Below are 25,743 nucleotides of genomic sequence, written 5' to 3'. Positions count from 1 at the left end.
TGCTCACTTACGTATTAAGTTGCATTAGGTAGATGTCATGGTTTAGCCCCAGTAGGCAACTAGGACCATGCAGCCGCTTGCTCACTCCCCCCGGTTGGATGGGGAAGAGAATTGGAAGAGTAAAACTGAGAAAGCTCGTGGGTTGAGATAAAGAAAGTTTAATAGGTAGAGCAAAAGCCGCACACACAAGCAAAGCAAAACATGGAATTTATTAACTGCTTCCCATCGGCAGGCAGGTGTTCAGCTATCTCCTGGAAAGCAGGGCTCCATCACACGTAGGGAAGACAAAACACCGTAACTCTGAATGTCCTCCCCCTTCCTCTTTCTTCCCCCATCTTTATATACTGAGCATGACATCATATGGTATGGAATAGCCCTTTGGTTAGTTGGGGTCAGCTGCCCAAGCTGCGTTTCCTCCCAACTTCTTGTGCCCCCCAGCCTGCTCGCTGGTGGGGCGGTGTGAGGAGCAGAATGGTTAGTAACAACCAAAATAGCCACCAGTGTGCTATCATACTGTTCCCATCCCAAATCCAAAACACAGCACAATACCAGCCACCAGTAAGAAAGTCAGCTCTATCTGGGATGCTTTTGTGGTTGGTTTGTACAGGTTGTATTATCCATTTCCCAACTCTGGACATATTACATGAACCATTTTGGTAGTGTTCAGCGTGTGCCTTCTGCAAAGGAGCTATGCATACATGGGTTCCTGCTTTTGTAGTGTCCTGCCGACTTTTATGAGCCTCTGTAGTAGTATGAATTCTATATGTCTTTCCTAAAGGTCAATGATGAAGTTGCCTAGTCTCCTTTGTATTTTGTGGTGGAGCTTTATTATTCTTACTGTTAAAAAAATTCTTATTGTTAAAAATAGTATCTTACCCAAATCTGTGTTGCTGCGATTTAAACGTTACTCCTGTTACTATCCATAGTAACAGCGGAGAACAGACTATTTCCTTCTGCATTTTGTTAGGCTTTGATGGACTTGAGGACTGTTGCCATCTTCCATTAGTCATCTTTTCTTTAGGCTAAATGAGGTGGTGTTTTACAGACTTCTGATTGCTCTTGCTGTTTTACAAATATTCATGTCTTTCTGAAAGCAGAGTAGCAGAAGTCCATCACAGTATACCTGCAGCTTTGCAAATGCTAAATAGAAGAGAAAGATTGTTTTATTGTGCAGGCCATACTTCTACACTCTACTGTGCTCTTTGTCTTTTGTCTCATGTTGAACTTGCGATGTTTTATACCCTCCAGACCCTGCTGAAGAACAGTCTTAACTACTTGTGCCCTAGCCTGTGCAAGTGGGGTTTTTTTTCTCCTTATAATTCTCAATGAAATTCATCTGTTTTGTTTGGGTTGTTTTTTTCCCCCAAACCCATTCCTCTGGTCTTACTTATTATTTTGATCTAAAATTTCTCTTTAACATGCATACATTTCTTTGTAGTTTCCAGTTGTCTGCATTGGTAACAAACTTTCTTTTCTATTGCCCAAGTCATTAATGAAAACACTGGAGAGAGAAGCAAAGCCAGGACAGACTCATGCAGAACATCCATCCATTTTGACAATGAATGTTAATATCTTGTTCCTGAGTTCAGTTACCAGATCCCTCTTGGATTAATCTAACAATCTTTTCATCAACATATGTCCCTTACCTTGCTCATGAGAATGTCAGATGCGAGTATTGCTTTTGTCCTGTATTCAACAACTGTCGCTCTTTCATGAAACAAAATTAAATTCATTCTGTGTTTCCTCTTGACAAATTCAGATTGATTGCAGTTCATCCCATTACCTTCTGGGTCAGGGATGACAAACTCATTGATACAGAAGTTTTTTAGGACTGGAAGTTAACTGGACCAATGTAGAATTTTGTTATCTCTTGTTCTTTCAGGTTTTCTTTCCCCACCCTGTTCTTCCAAGTTTAGTACCACGTTTGCCCTTCAACAGCCTGTTGATGTCCTGCCTGTTTTACAGGAGGTCTCAAAAAAACCCCAATCCCCAAAAACCACAGTGGCTGGAATTTTATCTTAAGCCTATGTAATTCAAATGCCCTAGCATGAAGTTCACCTTGTTGTTATGTATACCTATTTTAGTGCCCTTTAAGCTGTTCCACATCTGTTCTAGGGTGACAGATCTTGTGTGTTTTCTTATCTTCTGCTCTGTGTAGTATTGATTATTGAAAATTTAGGATCATCAAATATTTTAGGTAAAATTTATGCTATCTTTAGAAGAGGAACAATGCATTTGTTTCTGAACAGAACTTCTGTGCAACCTCCCTCCTTCCCAGCCCCTCCACAAACTACTTTAAAATAAAACAAAACACAAGAACAGAAAGAAAATAATAGTAACTAAAAAATTTTTAAAAGCACCAATCGTTCTTACGGTGGTTTGCATCCAGTCATATGGGTTTGCCTGTTTTGGGGGAAAGAGGAAAAATTGGGTTGGAGAGGAGACAGGCAAATGAACAAGACTGCGGTGCTGACTGGTGTTTGTCTTTGCTGAGCGTGTGTGCAAATATGCACGTCCAAAGCTAGCTATTACTAACTACAGATTCAGAGTAGCATTTAGCATTGTTTTGTGAAGAAGAGTGATTTCAGAGTTAAAGCAATACATTCTTCACATCTCCAGCTGACAACTTTTTCCTAGAAATTTAGTGCCTGAAATAGGACAGAGTGCTCCAGCTGAGACCCGAGCAAAGCTGTGTAGGAGAAAGAGATTTCTTTCCCATGTCTTCAAGGCTGTTGCTTCTGTTTTTACATCCCCAGTATATTTGCCTTCTGTTAACTTATGTTCAGTTTGCCATACAATACAAACAAAACTATTCCCCTTCCAACCTCATCCTCTCTGATTCGCAGTTACCCCTCTCTAAAGCAGGAGTAATACATTCCTCCTCACCCCTGTATACTGTGTATTTAGCTTAAAAACAGATCAGGGCAGGAACTGCTTCTGATTATGTTGTTCTGAGTAGGGCACTAATATTACCTGGGTTTTCAGGCACCACATCAATGCACCTATTCTGTGATAATTATAATTATTATACAGGTAAGTGGGTTTTTCCATATGCTAGCTTGCTCTTGCCAGGCCAAGAAAGAACCTGGCCTCCTGTGGACATTAACAGTTTCATGTGAAACTTATGCATAAACAACATTTCTGAATTTTCATAGTGGCAGTGAAATTTTATTTTTGCTTTTGACCAGTCTCTGTTAGTTATCTTTCTTGCTTGAAGGGTTTGTTGCAGCAGGATTTTAGCACTGAAATTATAATAGCTGGTCTTCCTTTTTTTTTTTTTTTTTTTTTTTACCAAATCAAATGTAAATCTCTGTTTCTACAATGACCCTGAAGGATTGTGAACTTGTAGGTTTTGTGACTGGCGTATGAATTTACTTATGGGGAAATGAGAAGAATGCTGCCTCTTGTTATTGATTGTTAATGATTCTGGTTTTTACATTTTTTTCCTATAAAAGTCAAGTTACTGCTGCATGGAGCAGGCAGAACACTTACAGTGCTGAAATCTTACTTGGGCAGCATGTTGAGATTTTAATGATTCCCTGACTTAATTATGGAGAGGATCCTTTGGGAATGAGACAAAGGTGGTCATTTGAACATAGGAAAAGGAATAATGAATAATTAAGGAGTCTAATTAAATGAGTTTCTTATGCTAGAGTGGTTTGGGATTTTTTTTTTTTTTGCTCCTGTATTTTCATTTTAAAAGAACGTTTTCTTTAAACTTAATAAATTGTGTGTATGTTGGTAGGAACTAGGGTCTTCACTGAAAATTCCACACTTATTTTTGCTAAAATGGGAAGTCTGCAATTAATGTCAGAGTTAGTAAATATTGTCCTCTCTACTTGTCAAGGGAGCCGAGGTCCAGCATGCAAGTATGGCACTGAACAGGGAAGGAACTGAAACTGCAGCTCTTGTTGGCTCGCATGTACCTGTTTTCCTTGTTTTGGGAATACTCCGTGTTAGTAGTAGATTTTTTGCATATGAAAGCAGTTCAGAGAAATGAAAAATACCTACCATACAAAACAAGCCAAGGAACCATTTTTCTTCCTTTCTTGTACTTTCTATATTTTTGCACCACAGAAATTCAACAAAAAAAATTATACAGTTGGAAGTCTCAGGGCAACTGGGTAATGCCAAAACTAACTTCAAAGAAAGCATTTTTGGTGACCTTTTCAGACCCTTTGTTACACTTATTCAGCAACTTTTTATTTCAAGATAAAACAAGAAGTAAGCTGCTGTTGATGTGCAGAGTTTGGCAACGGGACAATATATGGGCACTGGGTCACTTAGTGCAGCTCCCTATTGCTGAAGGCGGGTGGAGGAGATAACCCAAGGTTACACATATTTTTCCTTTTGTGTCTGTGTCACGGTATGGAAGGTAAAATAATATTTTCGTGGTCACAGCGTCTTCCTAAGGCAAAGGGGCTTACTAATCCTGGATCCACAGTCTGCCATGATTTATATGGAGGGTCATTTATTCAAAATTTCGTTTAGCCCAAAGTTTATATTTTTGACTGAATCCTAACAAAAAATCAAAGGATGCTAATCAAAGGGCACTGCAAAATGATCTGCTAATTACAGGCAAAGGTGTTGCATCTATTAGTGACTGTTGGTCCCATTCCACTCTTTGCTTGCAGCTTCATTTGCTTAAGCAGATTCATTTATTGACACCTTTGCAGGTATCGCAGTATTCTGTAGTGGTACGGCTTTTTACATAGCTTTATTATTATGAGACTGCTACTGCTCCAGAACAGGGACAGCAGGCGGGGACTTGATGCTGAGTAACTTGAAGACATTTACTGCTGCTGTTTTGGGTTATTTTTAAACCATTCTGAGACAGAGCTTTTTCCATTTGAGACGAGCAGGGAATAACTCCTCTTGTTTGGGGACTGGATGACCTGGCAGAAGTGCTTCTGAAAGGTGCTTGCAGACGACACCGAGTTGGGTGTGAGTGTCGACCTGCTTGAGGGTAGAAAGACATTGCAGAGGGATCTGGACAGGCTGGATTAATGGGCTGAGGCCAATGGTATGAGGTTCGACAAGGCCAAGTGCTGGGTCCTGTACTTGGGTCACAACAACCCTATGCAGCGTTACAAGCTTGGGGAGGAGTGGCTGGAGAGCTGCCTGGCAGAAAAGGACCTGGGGGTGCTGGTCAACTGCTGGCTGAATATGAGCCATCAGTGTGCCCAGGTGGCCAAGAAGGCCAACAGGATCCTGGCCTGTATCAGGAGCAGTGTGGTGAGTAGGACTAGGACAGTGATTGTCCCCTTGTACTTGGCACTGGTGAGGCCCCACCTCGAGTACTGTGTCCAGTTTTGGGTCCCTCACCACAAAAAAGACATTGAGGTGCTGGAGTGGGTCCAGAGAAGGGCAACGAAGCTGGTGAGGGGTCTGGAGCACACAAATCTTATGAGGAGCGGCTGAGGGAGCTGGGGCTGTTTAGCCTGGAGAAAAGGAGGCTGAAGGGAGACCTTATTGCTCTCTACAACTCCCTGAAAGGAGGGTGTAGCGAGGTGGGGGTCGGTCTCTTCTCACAAGTGACAGGCAATAGGACAAGAGGAAAAGGCCTCAAGTTGTGCCAGGGGAGGTTTAGACTGGATATTAGGAAAAAATTTTATACTGAAAGGGTTATTAAGCATTGGAACAGGCTGCCCAGGGAAGCGGTTGCGTCACCATCCCTGGAGGTATTTAAAAGATGGGTAGACATAGTGCTTAGAAATATGGTTTAGTGAGAAATATGGTTTTTGTCAGAGTTAGGTTGATGGTTGGAGTAGATGATCTGAAAGGTCCCTTCCAACCCAGGCGATTCTATGATTCTGTGAAAGCCACACGAGGACCTCCTTGATATCTGCTTTTGTTATGTTGAAGGAAACCCCTCCATGGGCGCAATGTTAACTGGATGTGTTAGCAAATTGGCTATTGCTTTCATCTGTTGGAACAGAAGTTAACAGATGCAGCACTGATTAATTGTCCACTCAGGGTGAAGTTTGTAGCTGAACCGTAAGATCCTGATGAATGGGTTTTTGGATTTCTTTTTTGAAGCTCACCAGGAAGGGTTACATCCTCCCATCATATCACAGACATGGGAATGCAAAATTGATACAAAGCCTACTTTTGCACTTAATCCCATATGCTGAGTAGTCTTTCATGCCTGTGTTGGTGTAATTTGCAGAGATTGCCAAACAGAAACTCTGGGTTTGATGCCATGTAGCACCATCCCACTGACCTCCTGGTCCCCCCGTTTTATTGGGGCAAAATGAGGAGAGCACAGTGGATTAGGCAGAGTAACTACGAAACTGGGAATCTGAGGAATGTTAATGTACTGAATTTATGGTTTCAGAACATTATTGAATAGATCCAAACAAGGGCTGAAAAATATGTCACTAATTGTGATCTAGTTTCAGTCCTGGAGGTAACTTCTTGCCCGTTAAAACATTTGAAACCAATTTATTACCTTTTTATAGAGTGATTTTTGTTGGCATCCCTGAGACACCGATACTCTATATGTGAATTTCAGCCCTCGTTGTAGTCTGTTATTTGAATTGCAGGGAAAAACATAGAAAAACCTTTTCTAAAAGTGTATCCTTATATAATTTCAATGGCTCCCAGTAAATACAGATTTTTAACAATATTCTTGGTGGAGCAAGAATAGGAAGAAAATTTTTTACGTTTGCTCAGCAACAGTTTGGAGATTACATGTCGTACTCTTACTGTGTTCCTTGCATCGGATACATTTCCTGGACTCCTCAGCAATTGCATCCACAAACCCACTCAAAATCTATCTTCAGATTTGTGTGCCTCTATAAATAAGGTACACCAGTATCTTTTTTTTTTTTTAGTTTGTTATGAGTCAGAGATGAAACTCTTTACACCATCTTCGCAGAACAGTTAATATTAATTTGTCACTATAAGCTCCCTTTCTCTGTATAGGCCTCAAACAACATTATACTGTTTTGAAAGTCAGGGATGATAGTTTTCGGGTCCTGGGTACTCTGCAGTCTTCTATAATGACACTTTCTCCTCTGCTGGTGCATGGGCACGTTGTTTCTCTCTCCCAGTTTGGATGCGGGCAGATTTACCATACCCGTGTGGTGGCCTGAGACAGGTGAAGATTTATTGTCCCATTTTCTCTGCCCCTGAGGCCGTGGGCTGAGTGACCCTTGAGTCAGCTTTTGAACTGTTCTGATTCACAATGTAAGTCTTAAAGGCAAACCAAAATTGGTAGTTGTTTTCATTAAATGTCATGCCTCAAACCGGAAGTTAGGGGCGAATTCACAGACATGTCAGCCATCCTTGTACTAGGAGTCTGCTGGACTGCAGGAGGTGTAACTTCATCACTTAAGCCAAACTGTGTCATCCCTGCATAGAGAAATAGTAATTTTGCACTTAATTCTGTGAGCTTGAATGTGACTGCTGCTTTGGGCTTGTTTGAGCTCAGAAGGCAGGTGATGTGTCTGGAGAGTGCTTAGTGAAAAGCATAGTGCATGACATTTTCTGTGTGGGTGTTTTTAGGGGGTTTGAAGGGTTTTTTGAGGTGGTTGGTTTTTGTTTTGGGTGTTTTTTTTTTTTTTTTACACTTACAATTTTTGGCTTTTCTACTTAAATTTCCAGTGAGGGCAGCAGGGTCACTTAAGAATTAGTAAGCCTCTTGGTAGGACAGTACAAATACCCTCAGCTTCAAATATCTGGCCATTATCACTGCATCCCTGGATTTGTGGCATTTCCAAAGGTGTTTGTTTAAGCTGTTGTGCCCTAAAGAAGTCAAATAAGAAATAAAATGTAATTTAATAAAATTCCAAATTTTATACTGTAAGTTCAAAAAAGTTAAGGGGTAAGCACTATAAAAGTGGTCTATAAAATGCAATTTAGGTATTTTCCCTTTTCTCCATGTAGTGTGTGCATCCCTTTCTGACTTCATCATGTTTTCTCAGTTTCTCTGGGATTGGTATTGCCAAAGCCGAATTCTGCCAGAAGAGGCAGGTGATGGGGGAAACTCAATGCAACAAAACAGAAGGGCAAAACAAGTTTTAACTTTTCTTGTTTTCCATTAATTTGCTACTTAGTGACCTCGATTTTCAGCATGTTTGGAGATGGGTCCATCCTGCCCTGACATCAGATGTGTGAAAATGAGATAAAATTAAAATAGATGCTAAATAAGCTTTTAATCTTGTTTGCTTGGTTTGTGTTTTTCATTTGTTTTTGAGACACAAGGTCTGCTAGTCTAAAGTGTGAGTAGATGAATCTTATGAGACTCCTTTAAAGGGTTCTTTTATGAGTTAACTAACCTTTTACACATCTTTTTTTTTTTTTTTTTTAAAACCAGAACTCTTATTTCTTCTACTTAGTCTTCTCCTAAAGTGTTATTTTCATTAATTGGTAGGTTGATATTGCCTTTATTTCTAGGACGTCGTTGTCTTCTTTCTTCTCTTTTTCTTCTCACTTCCACTGCTTTTCTCAATAACATAATCCAGAGCAGGGCTATAGTAGCAGAAAGATAGACTCTCCTTTCCCCTTTTATCATTTGTTCTGTATCAGATAACTGAAAAATTAAGAATTTAAGAGTAACCTAACAAGAATTGGCTTTATTTTTATTCATGTGTTTTCCTTTCCTTTGCTTTCTACTGTTTCTGTTCTACCTGTAATGCTTGTTTTCATCTTTGGCAGAAGGTAAACATGCTTTGTTTACCAGTAAGAGTTGTCAGAGTGACCTTCTAGCACTGTGTGTGATTTTAAGCTTTTTTTCATCCATAGTGATTTAAGTAGCGTAAATATTGAATGTTTCTATCGTGTTCCATTTTCCCTAAAAGCGATTAGATTTTCATAGATCTATTTTTAGGCATATTCTTAGTAAACCAATATTTTCATGATCATCTAATCTTTTTGTGCTGCATAATTATTTAAAATAAATTTAAAAGTGATGGTACTGTCTTTGCTCCATAAGCTGCTGACTAACTGATAAGTCCAATAATTAGATTGCAAACACTTTTTGCTCCCCCATAAATTCTCTGGTTTTTCAAGATCTGTTTGTGTTGTGTGCTGATGCTGTTTCGCAGTCTCTCTTGAATCTAGTTTTAACAGTGGGACTAGCAGGTTAAGTTAAACCAAATGACTCCTCACTTTCAAGTTGATAAAATCACTTCCCAGCCATAATTACAACTCTGTGAGAAGATGAAGCTAAGTAGATGTTATCCTTGTGCTCACAGAAAGTGTAAATTTCCCATTGTTCAAGTGAGATACAGTTTATCATTCTCTGTAACTTTATCAGGACCCTATGGATTGTGCTGAAACACTCATTGGCATTTCATTAACTTTGTAATTAAGGGTGAAATCAAATAGCTTAATTATTTTACTGAAGTCTGAAAAGAAGCACTTAATGAAGTTTTCCAGTACCTAATTCCCCTGAAGTGAGTTATGACATATCTGGCATGAAAATCTTCACACATTGTCCAACATTTGTCTGGCGGTGCCCTGTCACCTTCCAGTGAATGATGCCACTTCACCATTCCCCAAAAGCAGAAGTTGTACATATACAGTCTCTTTTCCACAGAGGTCCGAATCTTTTACTCACACCTTTTTTGCAGCATCTTTTTTCTTTGAGACTGTTGCAGCCTTGCAAACTACACAAAATCTCCCTAGCATTGCTCCAAATACAAAGGGTTATTATTGTTTTTTGCTGGTTGCTTTACTACCTACGACATAATTTCTCAAAATCCTAGCTTGAAAAGGCTGGGTTTTTTTTTTCCTGAAATCTAACTCAGGAGGAGTTTGGACTCTGCAGTTCAAGCAGGGATTATAACCACATAATAAAACCAAGTACATGTTTGGTCCAGTTGGTTAATTACCTGAAAAGATACTTGGGATGAAGCAGGCTTGGCTGACAGATAAAATCCTTGCACTTATGCATATCTCAAGGGATTGGGTGAGTTCACTTATTACCCTCATTTGTTAGAATTCTTCTCATTAATAAAAGCTTGGGTTGCCTTCTACCTGCATAGAACATGGCCTGTGCATATGGTGGCGTTAGGGCTTTCAACCTGCATATGTGCATATTATTCTTTGTGCCAACATTTTTAAAAGTATTCTTCAAGTATTTTACACATACAGCACTTTATAATACATTATTTGTATTTCAAATTAATGACAGACATAAATTTAATGAGGTTTAGGCATAAATTACAGGCTAGTATGGTTAAAAGGTTTATGGAACGTCACAGGATTAGCTAGCAAGCGGTGAATGACAGCAGCATTCACTTCATTTGTGGCTTGAATAAGAAGTTGGTTTCCTAAGGCAAAGGCTCGTGATTCTTCCAAATCCAGATGGAAATGTGCTGGGAATAAAAGGGATCCGACTCTATTGAATTTTGTTGAATCCACTTTCAGTTCTGGTTCTGTTGCATTTTCTAAGCACTGCTAATAACTGTGTTCTGTCAGACAGGGGGACTAACGTCAACTTTATTTTACAGAGAAAGAAGTGAGCTTCAGAGAGAGTAAGTGCCAAGGTCATGCAGGCAGCTTGTGTGCTAGAAAGTGAAGCCTTGGGTGCTTTTTCTTTGCTTTTTTTTTTTCTTTTCCTTTTTTAAAATAGACACAAGGCGGTCTTCCGTTTCCCACCAAAACTTGGTATTTTCTCCAACAGCCTCCTTGAGATACCTTCTCCAGCCCCCTCTAAACCAGCAACTTTGCCCAGTTCCCCTCTCCAGTAGGGCTCCTGTGGTACAATAGAGTCTTCTCACGGGTGCCCCGTGCTTCACTGAAAAGCTGGGCCAAAATCCAGATACTTGCCTGAATGTGGCCTTTGACTGCTTGCAGTTATGCTCCTTGCCTTACAGTTGAAAGCATGTTCTGGGTGTCCTTTGGGAATACTCTTTGCATCTTTAAAAATAGAAATTTGTTTATTCAAGCTTCTATAGCACACATAGAAGTGGGAATTTACTTCTAGTTCAAAACCAGCCATTGCCCAAGTGCAACATTCCTCTTTCCACAGCTTTCCAAAGGCATCATTATATGAGTCTTCAGAAGCCTTTCAGATGTGGAGGTGATGTAGGGAGAGGTAAATGGTGGTGTGTAGGTACAAGGGAGTTTTGGATACAGACAGAAACCTGTGATTTTACTGCATCAGGAAGAAAGGTCCCTAAGGTCACGTAACTGTGATCTCCATCCTTGAGCGTTTCTTAAGTCATTCCAAAATAAACAACTTTTTAAACCTAGCTTGTTAGCCTGTGAACAGTAGACAAACAGTGCGCTATGTGCTGCCTTTTGGACAACATACAGTGTGTTCAAAATAGTTTCTGTTTTGGAGATATAAAACGTTATTTTACTTTTAGCCATGTTATGTGGAAACTAAAGTGATGGGTGTGTGTCACTTACTGGACCTCAACAACCTGGATTCAAAAAATGGCTTTCAAGTTCAGGGGAAGAATATTTACAACCTCATGAGACTTCTCTGGATTTTTGTGCTATGCTCCAAAGATTCAATATGATTTTGGCTAATTGCACTTCAAATTTAAATTTAACTTTTTTTTTTTTACAGCAAGTTCTGTTTTTTCCTTCTGGAAAGAAATGCTAGTATCACGTAAAATACGACGGTTTTACTTGTGGAGACTTTTGGTTCTTATCTGAAAGAAATCAGCCTGCCTTAAAATGCTAATCTTCATTACTGCGAAGTACGCTACTAGGAATACTGGGAAAGGTTAAAAACAGCAATCTTGAGGCAAGCTGCTGATTGTTCATATTTGTGGAGAAAAAAATACGGTTGCTTATTTACTAGATGCTTGCTCTGTGCTCATCCTAGTAAAAGATCCTCCTGCAGGCCTTAATACTGCTGCTGTTTTACCTCCCATAATGAATATTCAAAAGCTGCAGTCATTGAGGACTCAGGTGGCAAAAATAGTAAGATGATTGAAGCAAGCCTTGACATAAAAGCCTAAAAGTACATTTCCAACTACATGGAAATAGTGCCGATTTCCCTTTTTGACCACGTAAAAGAACGGTGCCAGGAAATCTCCTATGAATTAAATGCCTGTCTCACACACTAGTGTGATAGCATCTTTCTTTCTCTATGATGTGTTCTAATAAGTATGTTTAAAAAAAAAAGAAAAAGGGAAAAAAGACAACAGAGCTTTCTGTAATCCTCTCTGTATTGGAATTGAAAAACGGATATAAAGGACACACTGTTAAGATATGGCAATGCATGCATTGTTTTCTACATAATGCAGTCAGGGTCTCCATGGTAAAAAGAAATTTTTATTTTATTTTTTGTCACCATCAGCAGTTAACCTAAAGTAGGAGCTGCTCCATTTCATTATAGGTTAAATGGCTTACCATACAAAACTAGCTGAGAAATATACATCACTAACACTGCATTTTTTAATAGGTTTTAAAAACATGCTTTAGGATTAGTGAGGAAAATACAATACAGCGTATGTTATTGTTCTGGAATATTTTTTAATAGAAAGCGCTCCTTTTCAGTATTCCCCCTTCAGTGGAGTCACTTAGACACTTCCAGCTGGTGGCAGGGGATACAGCCATAATACAGCTTTCTCTGTCCCAGCTGTCTTTTTCATTACGTTAAATGCATTACGATGGCTGCGCTGTTTTATAAAGGTTCAGGTACAGAAAGGTACAGGAAGAAATCTGCAACTATGTATTTTTCTAGTGACTGCAAGCTTCTGTGAGATCTCTGAATCCTGAATGTGTTCCTGGCTCTGGTCACAGATTTCCTTCCAATCAGCGGAACATTTGCTGTAAGGGCTGGCTAAAGGTGCCCGAGGAAATCACCTTTTACAAGGGAGCATTGTTGTAAAGGATTTTTAATGCATTATGGCTCACGCAGCATCACAGTTAAAGAAGAACAGGGATTTAGAAATTAATGCTGAAGAAGAAACTGAGAAAAAAAGAAAACACAGGAAAAGATCCCGGGATCGGAAGAAAAAGGTATCTTAGATCTGTGCCAAATTCTGACAGGGAGTCTTTTGTTTTAATTTTCTTACCTTGCAATTGAAGTATCAAAGCTTGTTCTTGCGTGTAACTTGGTAGCTGTCGGAATAATTTGTTAATGTTGTAAAATAGCATTGATAACCATGGCTGTGGGGTTTGCAAAGCAATTGAATGTTTAATTGGATATTAGTTGATTGCAGTGATGATGCAGAAGGTGTGCATTCATTTCCCAGAAAAATCACTTGTGTTACCGTGATATGCAAACTGTCTGTGAGTTGAAAATAGTTGGTAACCATAATGTGGGGTTAAATGCTGCTCTTTCTCGTAGGTTTAACAGCATGATAGTTTAGCCTTACATAAATGTATTTAAGGGGATGTGTGTGGAGGCAGATTTTTTTTTTTCTTTGTGTTGGGACTGTGTCACATGTTTGGTTTCTGAAACATCCATTTTTGGGATAACGTTACAGAAATAAGGTGTTTCGGTGTTTCTTTTTTTTCCTAAGGGTGAGCAGTTTTACGGAATTGAGCTGTAACAATCTGTTATTAGCAACTTTCTTTTGTTAGGGAAATATGTGACTGAGATCACACAGCCTGGTTTTTCTCTGCTGTAGATTTTCTGAGCTGCAGAAAAGCCGCCAGCACACTAGGACCCAAAAAATTCACGCGGCACTGCATTGCTCATTGTTCAGTTCAGGAGCCTCTGTGTGAATTCCAGTCTCACTGTTTCTCTCTAAGATATAAAGCAAAATAGTTATAGTTTGTGGCATAATGACAGATAAAGAGGCCAGCTACTTTGGCAGCTCGGTGGATGTGTCCTTAAAAATGACACCTTGTACCCTGCTCCATAGAAATAAGGCCCTGCCATGATTTCTTGTCTTTGGCTGTATTTTATTATAATTTTCTAAGAACGTACCAAGAAGCCAGTTGTCTTAACAGAAACCTGGGTATGTAGTATTTCTGCATGCCTTTGTGAAATCCCCCTAAGGGGGATTGGATGATCTTCATACGCTCAGAGAAGTGGTGCATGTGCTTCCTAAATGACATGTAGATTTCCTCTAACATATGTGCATCTTTTGGTTGGGTGAGAGTCAGCATTTCCCTGCCCTTTTCTCTTTTTTCTCTGCCGTGGCAGTACTATACATAATGAAAAGCACTAAGAAACCCACTGCCTTCTGTTCTAGTGTGCACATTAGGAGACTGTTTAGATGGCTGCAGCGAATGTACTGCAGCATGTTAACTGTAGGTATTTTCCGTGGGAATGCAGACGCAAAGATCTTCTGAATCATCTTCCAATAGAAAGGAAAGTGTAAAAATAAGATTCTGTCTTTGGGGATGATTTTGAGGCGCTGCTATTTGAAACCAGCCTGAATTAGTAAGATTTTCCTTGTCTGCTGTTTAGGTTCTGTGCAGGTCTGTAATGTAGCTATGAGGGTGGTGGGTTTTTATCCCCCAGGTGAAAATGACCGCGGCAGTTAAGAACTTTAGGAGCTGACTTGTCAACCCATATTTACCCATGGCTTGTGAGCTAAAATGTATAGTCTCTCAGCTAACTCTCCTCATGATGCAGGAAGCCCACGTTGTACTTAATGTGCTCAAGTTTAACAATAGCATGCCCAACCGTATCCATATACTGTCTTTGTGTGAGGGTGCTTTCCCGCAGTTTGTAATTAGAACAATACAAGAAGGGACGTGGCAGTGAGAGACTCTTGATTCAGTGAGGTGAGACAATTGCTTTGTGGACAAAATGCTTTATTGTTTATACAACACAGTGCTTTAGAAGGAAATCTCTTAGCAACCAGAGTGGCACATGGATAAATATCAGCCTATTAATCTCAAATGTGTGGATTTTTTTTTCAGTGTTTTATTTCTGCACCTTAAGAATGAGATAAAATAGAGAGCTTTTGCTCCACCAAAGGCTTTTGTTGGGTCCTGTTGTCCCGTCTGTGTGTCATCCTCCCCCCCCCTTCATGTCACATGGAAATTTGGTGGCTTATTCTGGTTTCTTTCAGGGTTTCTTTAGGACTATGCAGATTTAGGGTATGTAGAGTGTCTCTCTACTAGGAGAACGGAGCAAAAAGCAGCAATTGCTTCACTTAAAACTTATACATTTGGGCATCAGTCTGCTTATAGCAAAGACAGGGTTTTGCCACCCAGTACATGGGGCGTAGGATGTCCAATAATTGTGGTTTGCCATTTTGTACTTTCCTGACTATTTAAAACATTTTCCCCCCAATTTTTCCACTATGAGTTGTGAGTCACTTCTTGTTCCTCTGCACCACCTACAAGCAAGCAGTACTTGAGGGGTTTTTTTGTTGATCACATGATACTGCACAAAGCTAACCCTTTGCTTAAGCAGTGTACAGAAATATCCTTTAGGGTCTTCCAATCACATTGAAACAGCAGAGAGTGCTAACGTTTTTGGATAATTTATACAGTAAGGAGACCAAGGCAGCCAATGGTTAGAAAGTAAGGCTGGTGGGAGCACCCAGTGTCCTAGACTTGATGATACCAGCAACAGTCATGCTGATTTATGTTCCTATTTAGTTTGAGGATTGCAGTCCGAGAGTAATATTTCACTGCTTTTGACTGGTTAAGCAATTTACAGTGTAATAATGTTTCTGTTAAGGCTTTCTTCAATACTTGAATGAGAGAAATGACCTTTTTAAAAATATACACCAAACAAAACCCTGTATTATATCCAATCCAAGGCCAAATCACCAATTTCAAGGTGAGATATTTTCAAATTGCTGCACTTAGCTCTGTAGAGATGCTGTGCTTCTGTGCCCTATTGGCCCACCACCCTTTTTCTGTTTGCCTGAATTCAGGATATTTCTGAAGGTTCACAGCTTAAATAGTTTAACTCCTGTAAGAGAAAGGGATGGGGCCAGGAAGTGGAGTACACTGAAGGATCTGCATTATACAGGTTTCCTATTTATTCTATTTAAGTTTATATTACAGCTTCAAGCAGTTCTGCCTCTGGATGGTTACGCAGTATCCTATGCTGCAAATAGTTTGAGTACACCCAAGGGCAGACCTGAGCCTTAAATGGTATCACAGAGCAAGCCAAGCCACCTTAGTATAGATTGATAGAATGGCTTGCTTGATTCCTTATAGTGCAGCTCTGTCATGCATAGTTTGGTGCGTGGAAACTATAAATTGTTATTCCTATTATAATTTTTGGAAAGAAATTAGTTGTTTAGTCAGTGCCGTTCCTAAACTAAAGGTGAAATCTCTGAAATTTTTTTTTTTGTGTTCTCTGTTTAGCACAGAGTAGAAGAGAAGGGCAGGTCTTGGCACATACTCAATGATTTATGTTTTATACAATATTTAATAGGACTGAAGTGCTTTCTATTTGCCTGTAGTGCTTAGGAGCTAGCATGTTCTTTGGGAACACAGAATAGCTTTATCATAATGTACAGCCTGGCTGCTGCCATTTCTGAGATGTTAAAGGCTGTTGCTGCCACATCCTCTGCTGCTGCAAACTTGTGGGAAGCCAGGAAAGTAATGGATGACAATGTTGCAAATCCTGGTAATTTCATCATAAGGCTCCAGTGTTTGAAGGTTTTACTTAACAACTTTCAGGTATGCTGGAAAAATTGCCCTGCAATTTTCTAACGGGTATAAATTGAAATGCTGTGTCAGGAATGATCAACCTGTAGCTATGTGGCTGTTCACGTGCGTTCAAGGAGCTCATGCATCTCCTGGGCTGGGCTCTGCTCCCAGATACAAGGGCCTGTGGGAGATGGCTTGGGCTGCCCAAGGTAAAAGAGCTGGAAACACCTCCCAGGGGCAGCGGGCATCATATCCTAGCTGGGAGACTCCTCACCATTTCCTTTCCCCTCGGCTCTCTTGGAGCTGTCAAATGTTTTATGGATTTCAGCCGTGTCAAGGTTTCAGTATGAATCTTATGAGGTTGAAAAAATTCACCACCTGCACCCACACAATTAAGCTGAGCAAAGGGTTGTGTGCAGACTAGCTTCTCAGTGCAAGTGGCTTCTTTGGTTTAGTTCACAGTCATAATTAAACACGTTTAAGGAAAACTGATAATTCTTTCTCTGACAGGCACATGTTCCTGTGATGAACTGCTCTGTAGTTTAAAAAGCAATTGGTGCAGTTTTCACATGCAACCAAGCCTGGTAGTTATCAGGTAAAGCTTGAAATGTGAGTTTCAAGGCTGTTAACTCAGATAATAAGTACAAACCGTGATCTATTTTTAATTTTTTTTAATTTCATGATTTCTAAACAAATCTCAGGATTAGAAAGGTCTGTTTCATGGTTTCTGAACACTTGAACTTGACAGTAGTAAATATAGACAGGTTGGGCACAAATGATTGTTCCTTAACTCATTTGTGTTAAGGAACAAGCCAGGCAGATGTTGCTGTAACGTCTGTGAACATGACCTATGGCAAATGAAAAGATGATGTAGATTAGGGCTGGAAGGAAATATTGTTGAAGTCAGTGAATCTTCTCCAGGTAGGAGGAAAATTTCGATCATATGCTTGATTTTGGACATTATGCTCTGTCAGAGGCAAATCTGATTAAATATTTGAAAGATATTTTTGATAGATCTTTAAGGTTACTGGTGGGTGGGATATCTACTAGTAGTGTGGAATTCTTACCAGCATGGGGTTTTGTGGTGAAAGAGTGTTTCTATTCAGCTGGAAAAACAATTCCTTCTTTGAAGATGACCCCCAAAGGAATGAAAAGATTGCATTGTGTTGTGTGGGTAGCACTACAGCATCATTTGAAGTGGGCACTGCTCAGTGTTATTTTGTTGTTTATAAACCCAGAAAAAATTTTGCACTGTTATACATTTACATTTTTATTTAGGCAGGTTTAGAAAATTCACCTTTTCACCTTCTTGATGCCTCAGGATTGTGCCATCACAATGGATGGCCATTAGTTGTTATGCAAATGTCAGTTTGGGTTATGAACCACATTATGCTTGATGTTACCAGTTTGTGATGGGATGAGATTGCGAAGAGGGAGGACTAACAATGGGCGATCTTGCTGTTACAGGAAGATTGTTCAGTGACTAGATTTAGAGCTGGACTCTCAGTGGGTGTAAATCAATACTGTTTCAACTACCTGGTTGGTATTAATGGACTCTCTTATCCTTCTGTTTTTTCTACGCAGGCTGGGTTTTATTTGGTTTTTTTTGTGGGACAGCTGAGGGGGAAATGTCTCTTCTAGAGAAAACGGATGCTTCTGAAGCAAAAGAAAGTTCAAACATGATGTTTGGTGAACAGTTATTAAAAAAAAAAAAGTATCTTTACGCAATTATGAATACTCAGCCCTCTGCCAAAAGTCAAAGCACTGCTAATTTGAACCTCTTAACTTGCCTGCATTGATGGCTTTAGGACGGATTGCATGTACTTTCATACAACTCAGCAATTCACTAAATGTTTGTTACTGAGAGCCTAAATATTTGTTGACTAGTGGAACTGACTGAGCACCTGCTAAAACTGAGTGTTAGACTCAATCAGAAGTAGTTTGACTGGAACAGGGGCAAACAGGCGCTCTTGGTGTATGTGATGTGGGTAGAGAAAAGAAATAGAGAAGAAATAAGTCTGAGAGTTATATTTAAAAAAAAAAAATTACTTAGTTGCCATACAATGCTAGATGTATTCCCAAGTTAATTTGAATGGAAGTGTGGATAATAAAGGACTGGATTTGCTGCAGTAACTCATACAGCTGTTTAGGCTACTGGTAACGTGGTGTGTAGGGCTAGCGCAGGACTGAGTTGTAAAGGTGTTAGAGAACCAGGCCTTAAGGGTTTGATCGGGCCCAGCGTCCCTGTTGAGTCTGAAACTTCTTAGGCCTTTTAGCAGCTCTATGAAATAATGCCTCCTTGTTAGACTGGAATGTGTGGGTGCCATTCAGATAATGAGCTCAACTGAGACTTTAGAGTTGCCCCACGTTGTTCCTGACTTCAGTTATCTAACTTAGGCTATAGCCCTATATATTAAATAGAAAAAGATAAGTGCCTTCAGAGGATAATTCTGTGCATGTGAGACAATTTAAAGCAATGTCCTCATTTTCAAAGGTATCGGGTATCCTCAAGCCCTGCAGCTTCAGCTGAGAGCTTTGGGCATTCTGCAGATCAGGCCCTGGCATCTCTGGTGGATGTTTGGGATCATATAACGCTTATTAAAAAAAATCTTTCTCGTGTGTCTGTTGCCCGAGCACAGTATTTGTGTGGAGCTCTGCTTTGATGGTCAGTTCTCTGCAAGGTGGCTAGTTACTGATCTCCAGGAAGAGGTCAGCATTTTTTTTTTTTTTTACAAAAGCTGATATCACGGTATGGTGACTTAAAAGGGAAATCCAACAAAATATTTCTTTAGTATTTATTCAACTAAGACTAATGTAGATAGGAGAACTAGATTGAAATAAGATTGTTTTGCTAATTAAAGAGAAAATTCACTCTGGGATGAATTTATTTTAAAAAAAAATAATAATTTTGCCAATAAGCTGAAGTTCTCTGTTATTTAGAAAGTCATGACTGTTTAGTAATGTGAATTTGGCCCACATGACATTGTCAGTGCTCTGAGATGTACGGAAGCAGTTTAATGCCTTTGTATTATGTACCAGATCTAAACCTTTATTTTGCCTTTATAGCTGCAGAAAGATACAGGACATATTGTACTGTATAGTCACCTTCATCTAAGCATTATTTTAGGAAGCTTTTTATGGTTTAATGACCTGAATGATATATTTTACCTAACTCGATGATTGTTCAGCTATGTTTTATTCACAGTTTCGGATTTTAGCTTATTTGGGCAGCTGAAGGGTCTAATGGATTATATGTTGTGCCATCACAGTTACCAACTTTAAATCTTAGTTTGTGTTGTTCATTTCAGTATCTTCCTAATCTTTCATTGAATAGCATTCATAGTTAAAACGGATGAAGTAGAAAGGGTTCTTTTGTATGTATTTTTAGGTTAGTTAGTTGTGCAAATTCTGAAATCCTAGTTTATGCAGAATATATCTTATTCATAGAAGTTGTTACTTATTTGTAAAAGCGTCAGTATCCAAGGCCTCTGTTAACATACCGATTGTTCATAAAGCACAAGGAGGAAATGAATAGGTATCCACTACTCCATCATGGCAAGTTATACAGATGCACTGTCTACATTTATTTCATGGGTTCTAGGTGACATATATCATAGAGCCTAGAGGAGGCTACCATGACAAAAATCTCCACCAGTAGCGTTAAACTTGGTGTCTCTGTCGGCCCCATCTGTACCAGGGGCCAGGCAGGCTCCCAGGTGTACCTGGTGCTTCACCCGTGGAATTAGTTATTTGTACAATACCAAAAACACTGTCATCTTGTCTCTTGCTGCCCTTCGAAGGAAGGGATGCGTGTGTCACTTTGATACCTGATCCAGTGTCAGTGGAAATCACTGCCTGCTTTCTGCAAAGAAGTCTGTGGTAGCTTATGGAAAATTGTGGTTTGTGGAATCTGAGCAGATTTCTGAACAGCTCTGCTTTGGTGCATATTGAGGGAAAATCACTGGTCACTAAATGAGTTTGAATTACATTCATGTATTCCACACTCATTTGTAGTGTAATTTTAAGTACATATGTATAGATGGGATGAGGCTATAGTATATCAATTGTTTGCATTTTTGTAGAATATGGAAGGTATTTTTGAAAGCAGAAAAGTCTGCCTTTTTTTGTGAAATCTTGTCAGCTCAGCTCTGAGCTATATAGCCCTATCCTTAACCCTGTGGCCTCTGCCTTTTGAAATAAGATATTATTAGGCAAGAGAGTTGGGAGGGAAGTCAGAGACGGGGAGTTGCATAAGTCTGAGCACCGTGAAAGGATTTCCTGGACCTGTTGAAGTGGCTGGTTTTGCATAAAAGTATTTTAAAAGATAGCACCATGATTATGCAAATCCTTGAACTCTAATAGGCTACAAGCAACTAGTAACTGATCTTCAAGTATTCGTATAGTTCACTAGTACTGAGGAGTAACGGTGGGGTGTAACACAAATACTCTTCTCCACTAACGATGGTGTGATCTGCCGAGCTGGGGATGGTGCTCTTGCAAACAGCTGCTTGCATGGCATTTCTGTGCTCTGATTGCAGAAGAGTTCAGGCTGAGTACAAAAACTCATACCCTCTGTGAGTAAAGGATTTATACACAACAAAACATGTATGTAATGCATGTAATATGTGAGTGAGTTTGTATGTGTACAGGGAAGAGTGCAGGAGGGGAGGTGGTGGCCAGGGATTTGGTTGTGACTCCCCACCTGTGTGCTTTGCACCAGTCCATCCACAGACCTGAGTCAGACATCTCCGAAGCGTTTCTGCTTCCCACAGTGAATCTCCATCTGTGTTAGGGAGCGCTTATGCTGGGAGAGGTTGTATGGTGCTGCAAGACGTTTAATTTCAGAGGAAGTGTGTTCCCTTTACTCCCATGCAGTGGCTCCTGGAAAGCCAGGCTTAGCCCATCACCAGTGCTGTTGGCCAGGCTGCGTCCTTAGGGAGAAGCTGTCCACAAAGTTAATGATGTTTTCGGAAATACGCACTGAGTGGGTGTTTATAAGTAATTTGTTTCTTCAGTTATGTAATTTACAGTATGATTCTGTTTCATTTCTGTCACTGATTCCTAATGGAATTATAAATCCTTTTTTTAATGAAAAGACAATTTGAAAGAGCAAGCCATTAGATAGAACAGATCAAAAAGTTAAATGGCCTTTTCCAAACTTCTGCTACTTTTCTTCTGAAATTCTTCAAATGACAGCATCACCAGCAATTTCTGCATCACGTTCTGAGTTCACAAAGCTCAGAATAATTCACAAGTCAGTGCAGTTGTTGATATCTGCCTTTCAATTAGAGCACACTGATTTGCATATTCTAAAGAACTTTCCTTAAAGGCAGTATTAAAATAGGAAACCACAGTGATGCTATCCTGTCTGTACCCTCTAATAAGCCATACTTTTACCTGCCCTATTTGGCATTGGTAGAAGACACAGTTGTGGAATTCACTTTCTGTTCAGCACATCAGTTTATTTTCTTTTAAACGTCAGGACATAGAATAACTCTGGTCATTGACTTCCTTCAGTTAAGCAAGATTGTCACAGCTAGCTGGGCAGTTGTCCTTCCCAGTGATGCGTCCTGTATGTTGTCCCCAAGCGTACTGATCTGGAGGTGGTCTTCAGTGTTCTCTGGGAACCTGTAGAAAAGCTGAGCTGTGCTATATCCACTGGATAGATATTCCCTCCACTTTCCAACGTGCATTTATGGGGCATTTTGCTAACAAAAGGTAAAGGTGGAACTGAGCCACTGACTGTAGCTAGCTATGCATAACTTTCAAGTCATTTTTCCAGGGTTGTAATCAGAGTATCTTATAAATATAAGCATTCATAGCTTTAAATGAGATTTCTTCATAGGTTGAATAATTTTATTTTCTCCTACACAGCTTTTTTCTTTCTCCCATAACTGCATCACCACTCCTTCTGGACCATGGCATCTCTGAAATTGCAATCATTTCCCATTCATTAATCACTAGTTTAATGTTTAGCATTTGCAACCACCTCATCAGCTGAATTTACCATTGGCCCGTGAAGAAATATCAGTGTCTGTATGATCTGAGTCTGTAACCTGTTCTCCTGCCCCCTTGGGATTTGTATGAATTTAGCAATCATCTCTGGTGCTGAGGCTAATGTTTTCATGCCCAAACTGTAGAAAAATTAATGTAGATGTTATTCAGAAATAGACTGATGACTAGACCTTGAAGCACAGGTGAATAAGCCTGGAGTGCTCTCCATGCCTGAGGGGAAAGATCCCCCAAGAGGAGAGAGATATGTACCAAGCACCTCATATTGCAGCAAGTTAAAAAAGAGCCTCAATCTATGTGTGAGTAAATGCAGCATTTTCCTATAGTGCTGAGGAAGCCTCTCTCAAAACTGGCATTTTTTGGCCAGGCAGTAGCAGACAGTATGTTCTGGAGGGTAGCTGTGGACAGTTTCCTTTTTCTTAGACAAGAGTCTGAAAAGTTAAAACATCTCATAGCGAAATATTGCTGAGAAGTATGTGGGAAGGGCTTCCTTTATTACATTTGTAACATCTAAGCAAAGAAAACATCTTCAAGGAGAATCGGTGAATGCACTGGATACCTGCAGTCCTAGTTTTTCCTACCACTTGATTTAATTTGAAACCCTAGCACTTTGAAGCTGTTAAACATCAAAATTCTGATAACTAAAGACTGCTGTTTTTCTACCAGTCTGAAAAGATTAAAAAGATGTTGAGAAGAAAACATCTCTCATGACAGTGGGTGCACAATCAAAATTTCTAAGTAGGGCAGCCTGAGGAACAGCCAACGCTTTTTAACAGTTATGGGAAAGTATATGTTGTTTGATGTTCCTATCTGATATTTTCCTGTCTACCTTTTTTGTAATATCAGAATGTCTGGTTATGCTTAAAGAAGGTTTAATAAATGTTTTGCACACTCAGCACACGCTACCCACATAAAAGATAAAAGTATGCAAACTTCCAAGTCATCCAAGCAACAAACAAAGGGTAGGGGGTTCTCCCACTGACTCTTCCAATTTGATCTTAAGCAGTTTATTTACTTTCTGGTTTTCCTCTCTGTCAAATATCTCCATATTTTTTCTTCTGGTGCATTTTAAGGATCTCTTCAAATGGCAAGCACTGACTACTTTTCATTTCTTGATATAGAATATATTTTGTGTGCCTTGCGTAAGGACTGTTGCTACAAAATAAGGCCCATGCAGGATTTATAGTTTTTTAATGACCTCAGAGCTGCTCAGTGTTGCCCTGGTGTGTGACCTATTGGCTGTGTCCACAGCTCTCGGGAACATTTTTGCTGGTGTCTTGCCATAGTTCTGGAGGAGAAATGTGGTTTTTAAAGAAGTATATGCTTTTTAAAAAGCTTTTGGTGGAGAGGAAGCATTCATGGTAGCAACTCTAATTATGGCCCTTGGTATTCAGTATAAATACCCAATTTACTGTTACTTAGATTAATTTTCTTTTCTATGGTATACTGAGCCATTGGCTAAAGGCTGTTTAGAATGACTGACCATACTAGTTAAGTTGCAGATAGAAATGCGCGTTGTTCACAAAAATTTTGTAAAGCTCTTTCAGAATTGTTTCTGTTTAGCCCCCCCAATATACAGGAAAAATGTCCAAAAGTGCCTGAGTTTAATCTAAAATGGCTAAATGTAGTGTATTTTATAACGTTGTACGTATTGTCTTGTTGACCTACGTGCCTGTTATCCTTGAAGCTAAACTCACTGAATTGTGGTCAAGTCATAGGTCCAATTAGAAGAACCACTGAACATATGCAATAAATTCAGCTTGAAAGGCCACATGCACAATCTGCCTTGGGTTGGAAAGCCAAGAGCTGCTGTGACCAAACAAGATCCGCAGGGAAGCTGTTCAAAATTGTAGCCCTTTGTTCCCAACAGCAAAGCTGCCCCTTTCTTCTTGTTTACTACCAAATGCAAATGAGCAAACAGAGCTGGTGCACTTTTAAAACAAGTCAATTTGAAGAAGATGAGGAAAAAGGAATGAAAGCATTAGAAAGGACCTTGACGTTGAAATGGGAGCAACGATTAAAGGGGAGATACAGGAGTGACTGGGGCAGCTGACCCAGAAGTTTGGTTTTATTTTGGCTGTAACCAGCTGCTGGGAGATGAGCCCCTTGGTCCGAGGAGCTTTTTATTAACCCACAATGTTTTGCCCAGGCTGAGTAAGGAGATAAAACCCAGGAGGGGAGCTGAATAGGACAAATGCAGCAAAAATTCAGTCTCTGCTGGGGAACTGAGCTCCAAAGCCTGCTGAGTTCAGGGAGACCTGCCGTTTCTTTCAGGACAGTGCAGATAGGCTCAGTGAGCAGTAAAGGTGATGTATGGCTGATACGATGGCTAAGGGGATGGCTCACTTCCCTGGGAGCATCAGCCGTACTGCAAGCGAGCAAACCCAGTGCTGCCTGCAGGGCTGCCGCTCGCTGATTGCAGTGCTGCTGTGGGACTGCAGTTGTCCTTGTGAACCCCTCCTCCCCACACGGAGATGCTGGCTTGTTAGGGGGAGAAATTCAGGCATCGAAGGAGGCAAAAAGCTAAAAACCCTCTAGCTTTATAAAGCAGGGTGAGAAATTTAATTGATTGGAGGACATCCAAGAGATTGCATCTGATAAAGTCCTTGAAAAGACATGATCTCTTATCCGTTACCTGGTTGCATGAATTTATACCGTGGATACGTAGCCTAGTGCTTTGTCAAGGTCCACATACAAAGAGGTAACCACAAATTAAACAGGGCTTGTCAATTTTTAAAATATTTCTGGTGCGAAGTTGAGCAATTCATTTATGCCTACAAAATAGCAATTGTTCTCTAAAATAGCAATCTGCTAACCAAAATATACTATTTTTAATTCTTCAAGTTTAGGGGTGAAAACAAAATTCAGCTTCATGTCTTTCTGCGTGTTTCTTTTTTGTTTGTGGTAAAATTTTCTCACATTTTCTTGACAAGTCAGAATCTCTGTCCTAGTTTTCGCAAGACATGCTCTCTGTGCCTGCCTGTTTCCTAGAAAATAGTTGTCTGAAAGAGTTGCCTGAAAAACAAGCAAAGGTAATACCTCGAAAAGAAAATGAAGTCACAGATTGCATTCACATTCAAACTAAACAATATCTTAAGGAAAGATTGAGGAAATATACAAAGAGAAAAAAATAAACTGGTGGGGGAATGGGGGGAGATCTTGCAAAGCTAGCCAGCAAAAGTGCTGCCAGAGCTTTGGAGGCTTCTGACTGGAACTTTGCAATACATTCTTCCTGTGGGTTCAGTT

At 39.9% G+C, this 25,743-nt stretch overlaps 1 protein-coding gene across 8 annotated transcripts in view; it reads left to right on the top strand.

Annotated features, from left to right (window-relative positions):
- ANK3 (ankyrin 3) overlaps nt 1–25,743 on the top strand; it is a 381,671-nt gene that overhangs the window by 157,305 nt on the left and 198,623 nt on the right. For 4 of the 8 annotated variants that reach the window (XM_063337716.1, XM_063337715.1, XM_063337714.1 and 1 more), the window contains exon 1: nt 12,425–12,930. The exons of 1 other annotated variant lie outside the window; for it this stretch is intronic. In XM_063337716.1, coding sequence (XP_063193786.1) covers nt 12,817–12,930 — 114 coding nt within the window. In that variant the 5' untranslated portion in view covers nt 12,425–12,816. Of the gene's footprint in view, nt 1–12,422; nt 12,931–25,743 lie in introns of those variants that run through there. 3 more of the 8 variants (XM_063337717.1, XM_063337719.1, XM_063337720.1) reach the window with 3 other exon arrangements.

Source organism: Chroicocephalus ridibundus, chromosome 6 (assembly GCF_963924245.1).
Source record: "Chroicocephalus ridibundus chromosome 6, bChrRid1.1, whole genome shotgun sequence".
NCBI classification, from domain to species: Eukaryota; Metazoa; Chordata; class Aves; order Charadriiformes; family Laridae; genus Chroicocephalus; species Chroicocephalus ridibundus.
The sequence above is the reverse complement of the archived record's forward strand: the minus strand, read 5'-3'. Positions and strand labels throughout refer to the sequence as shown.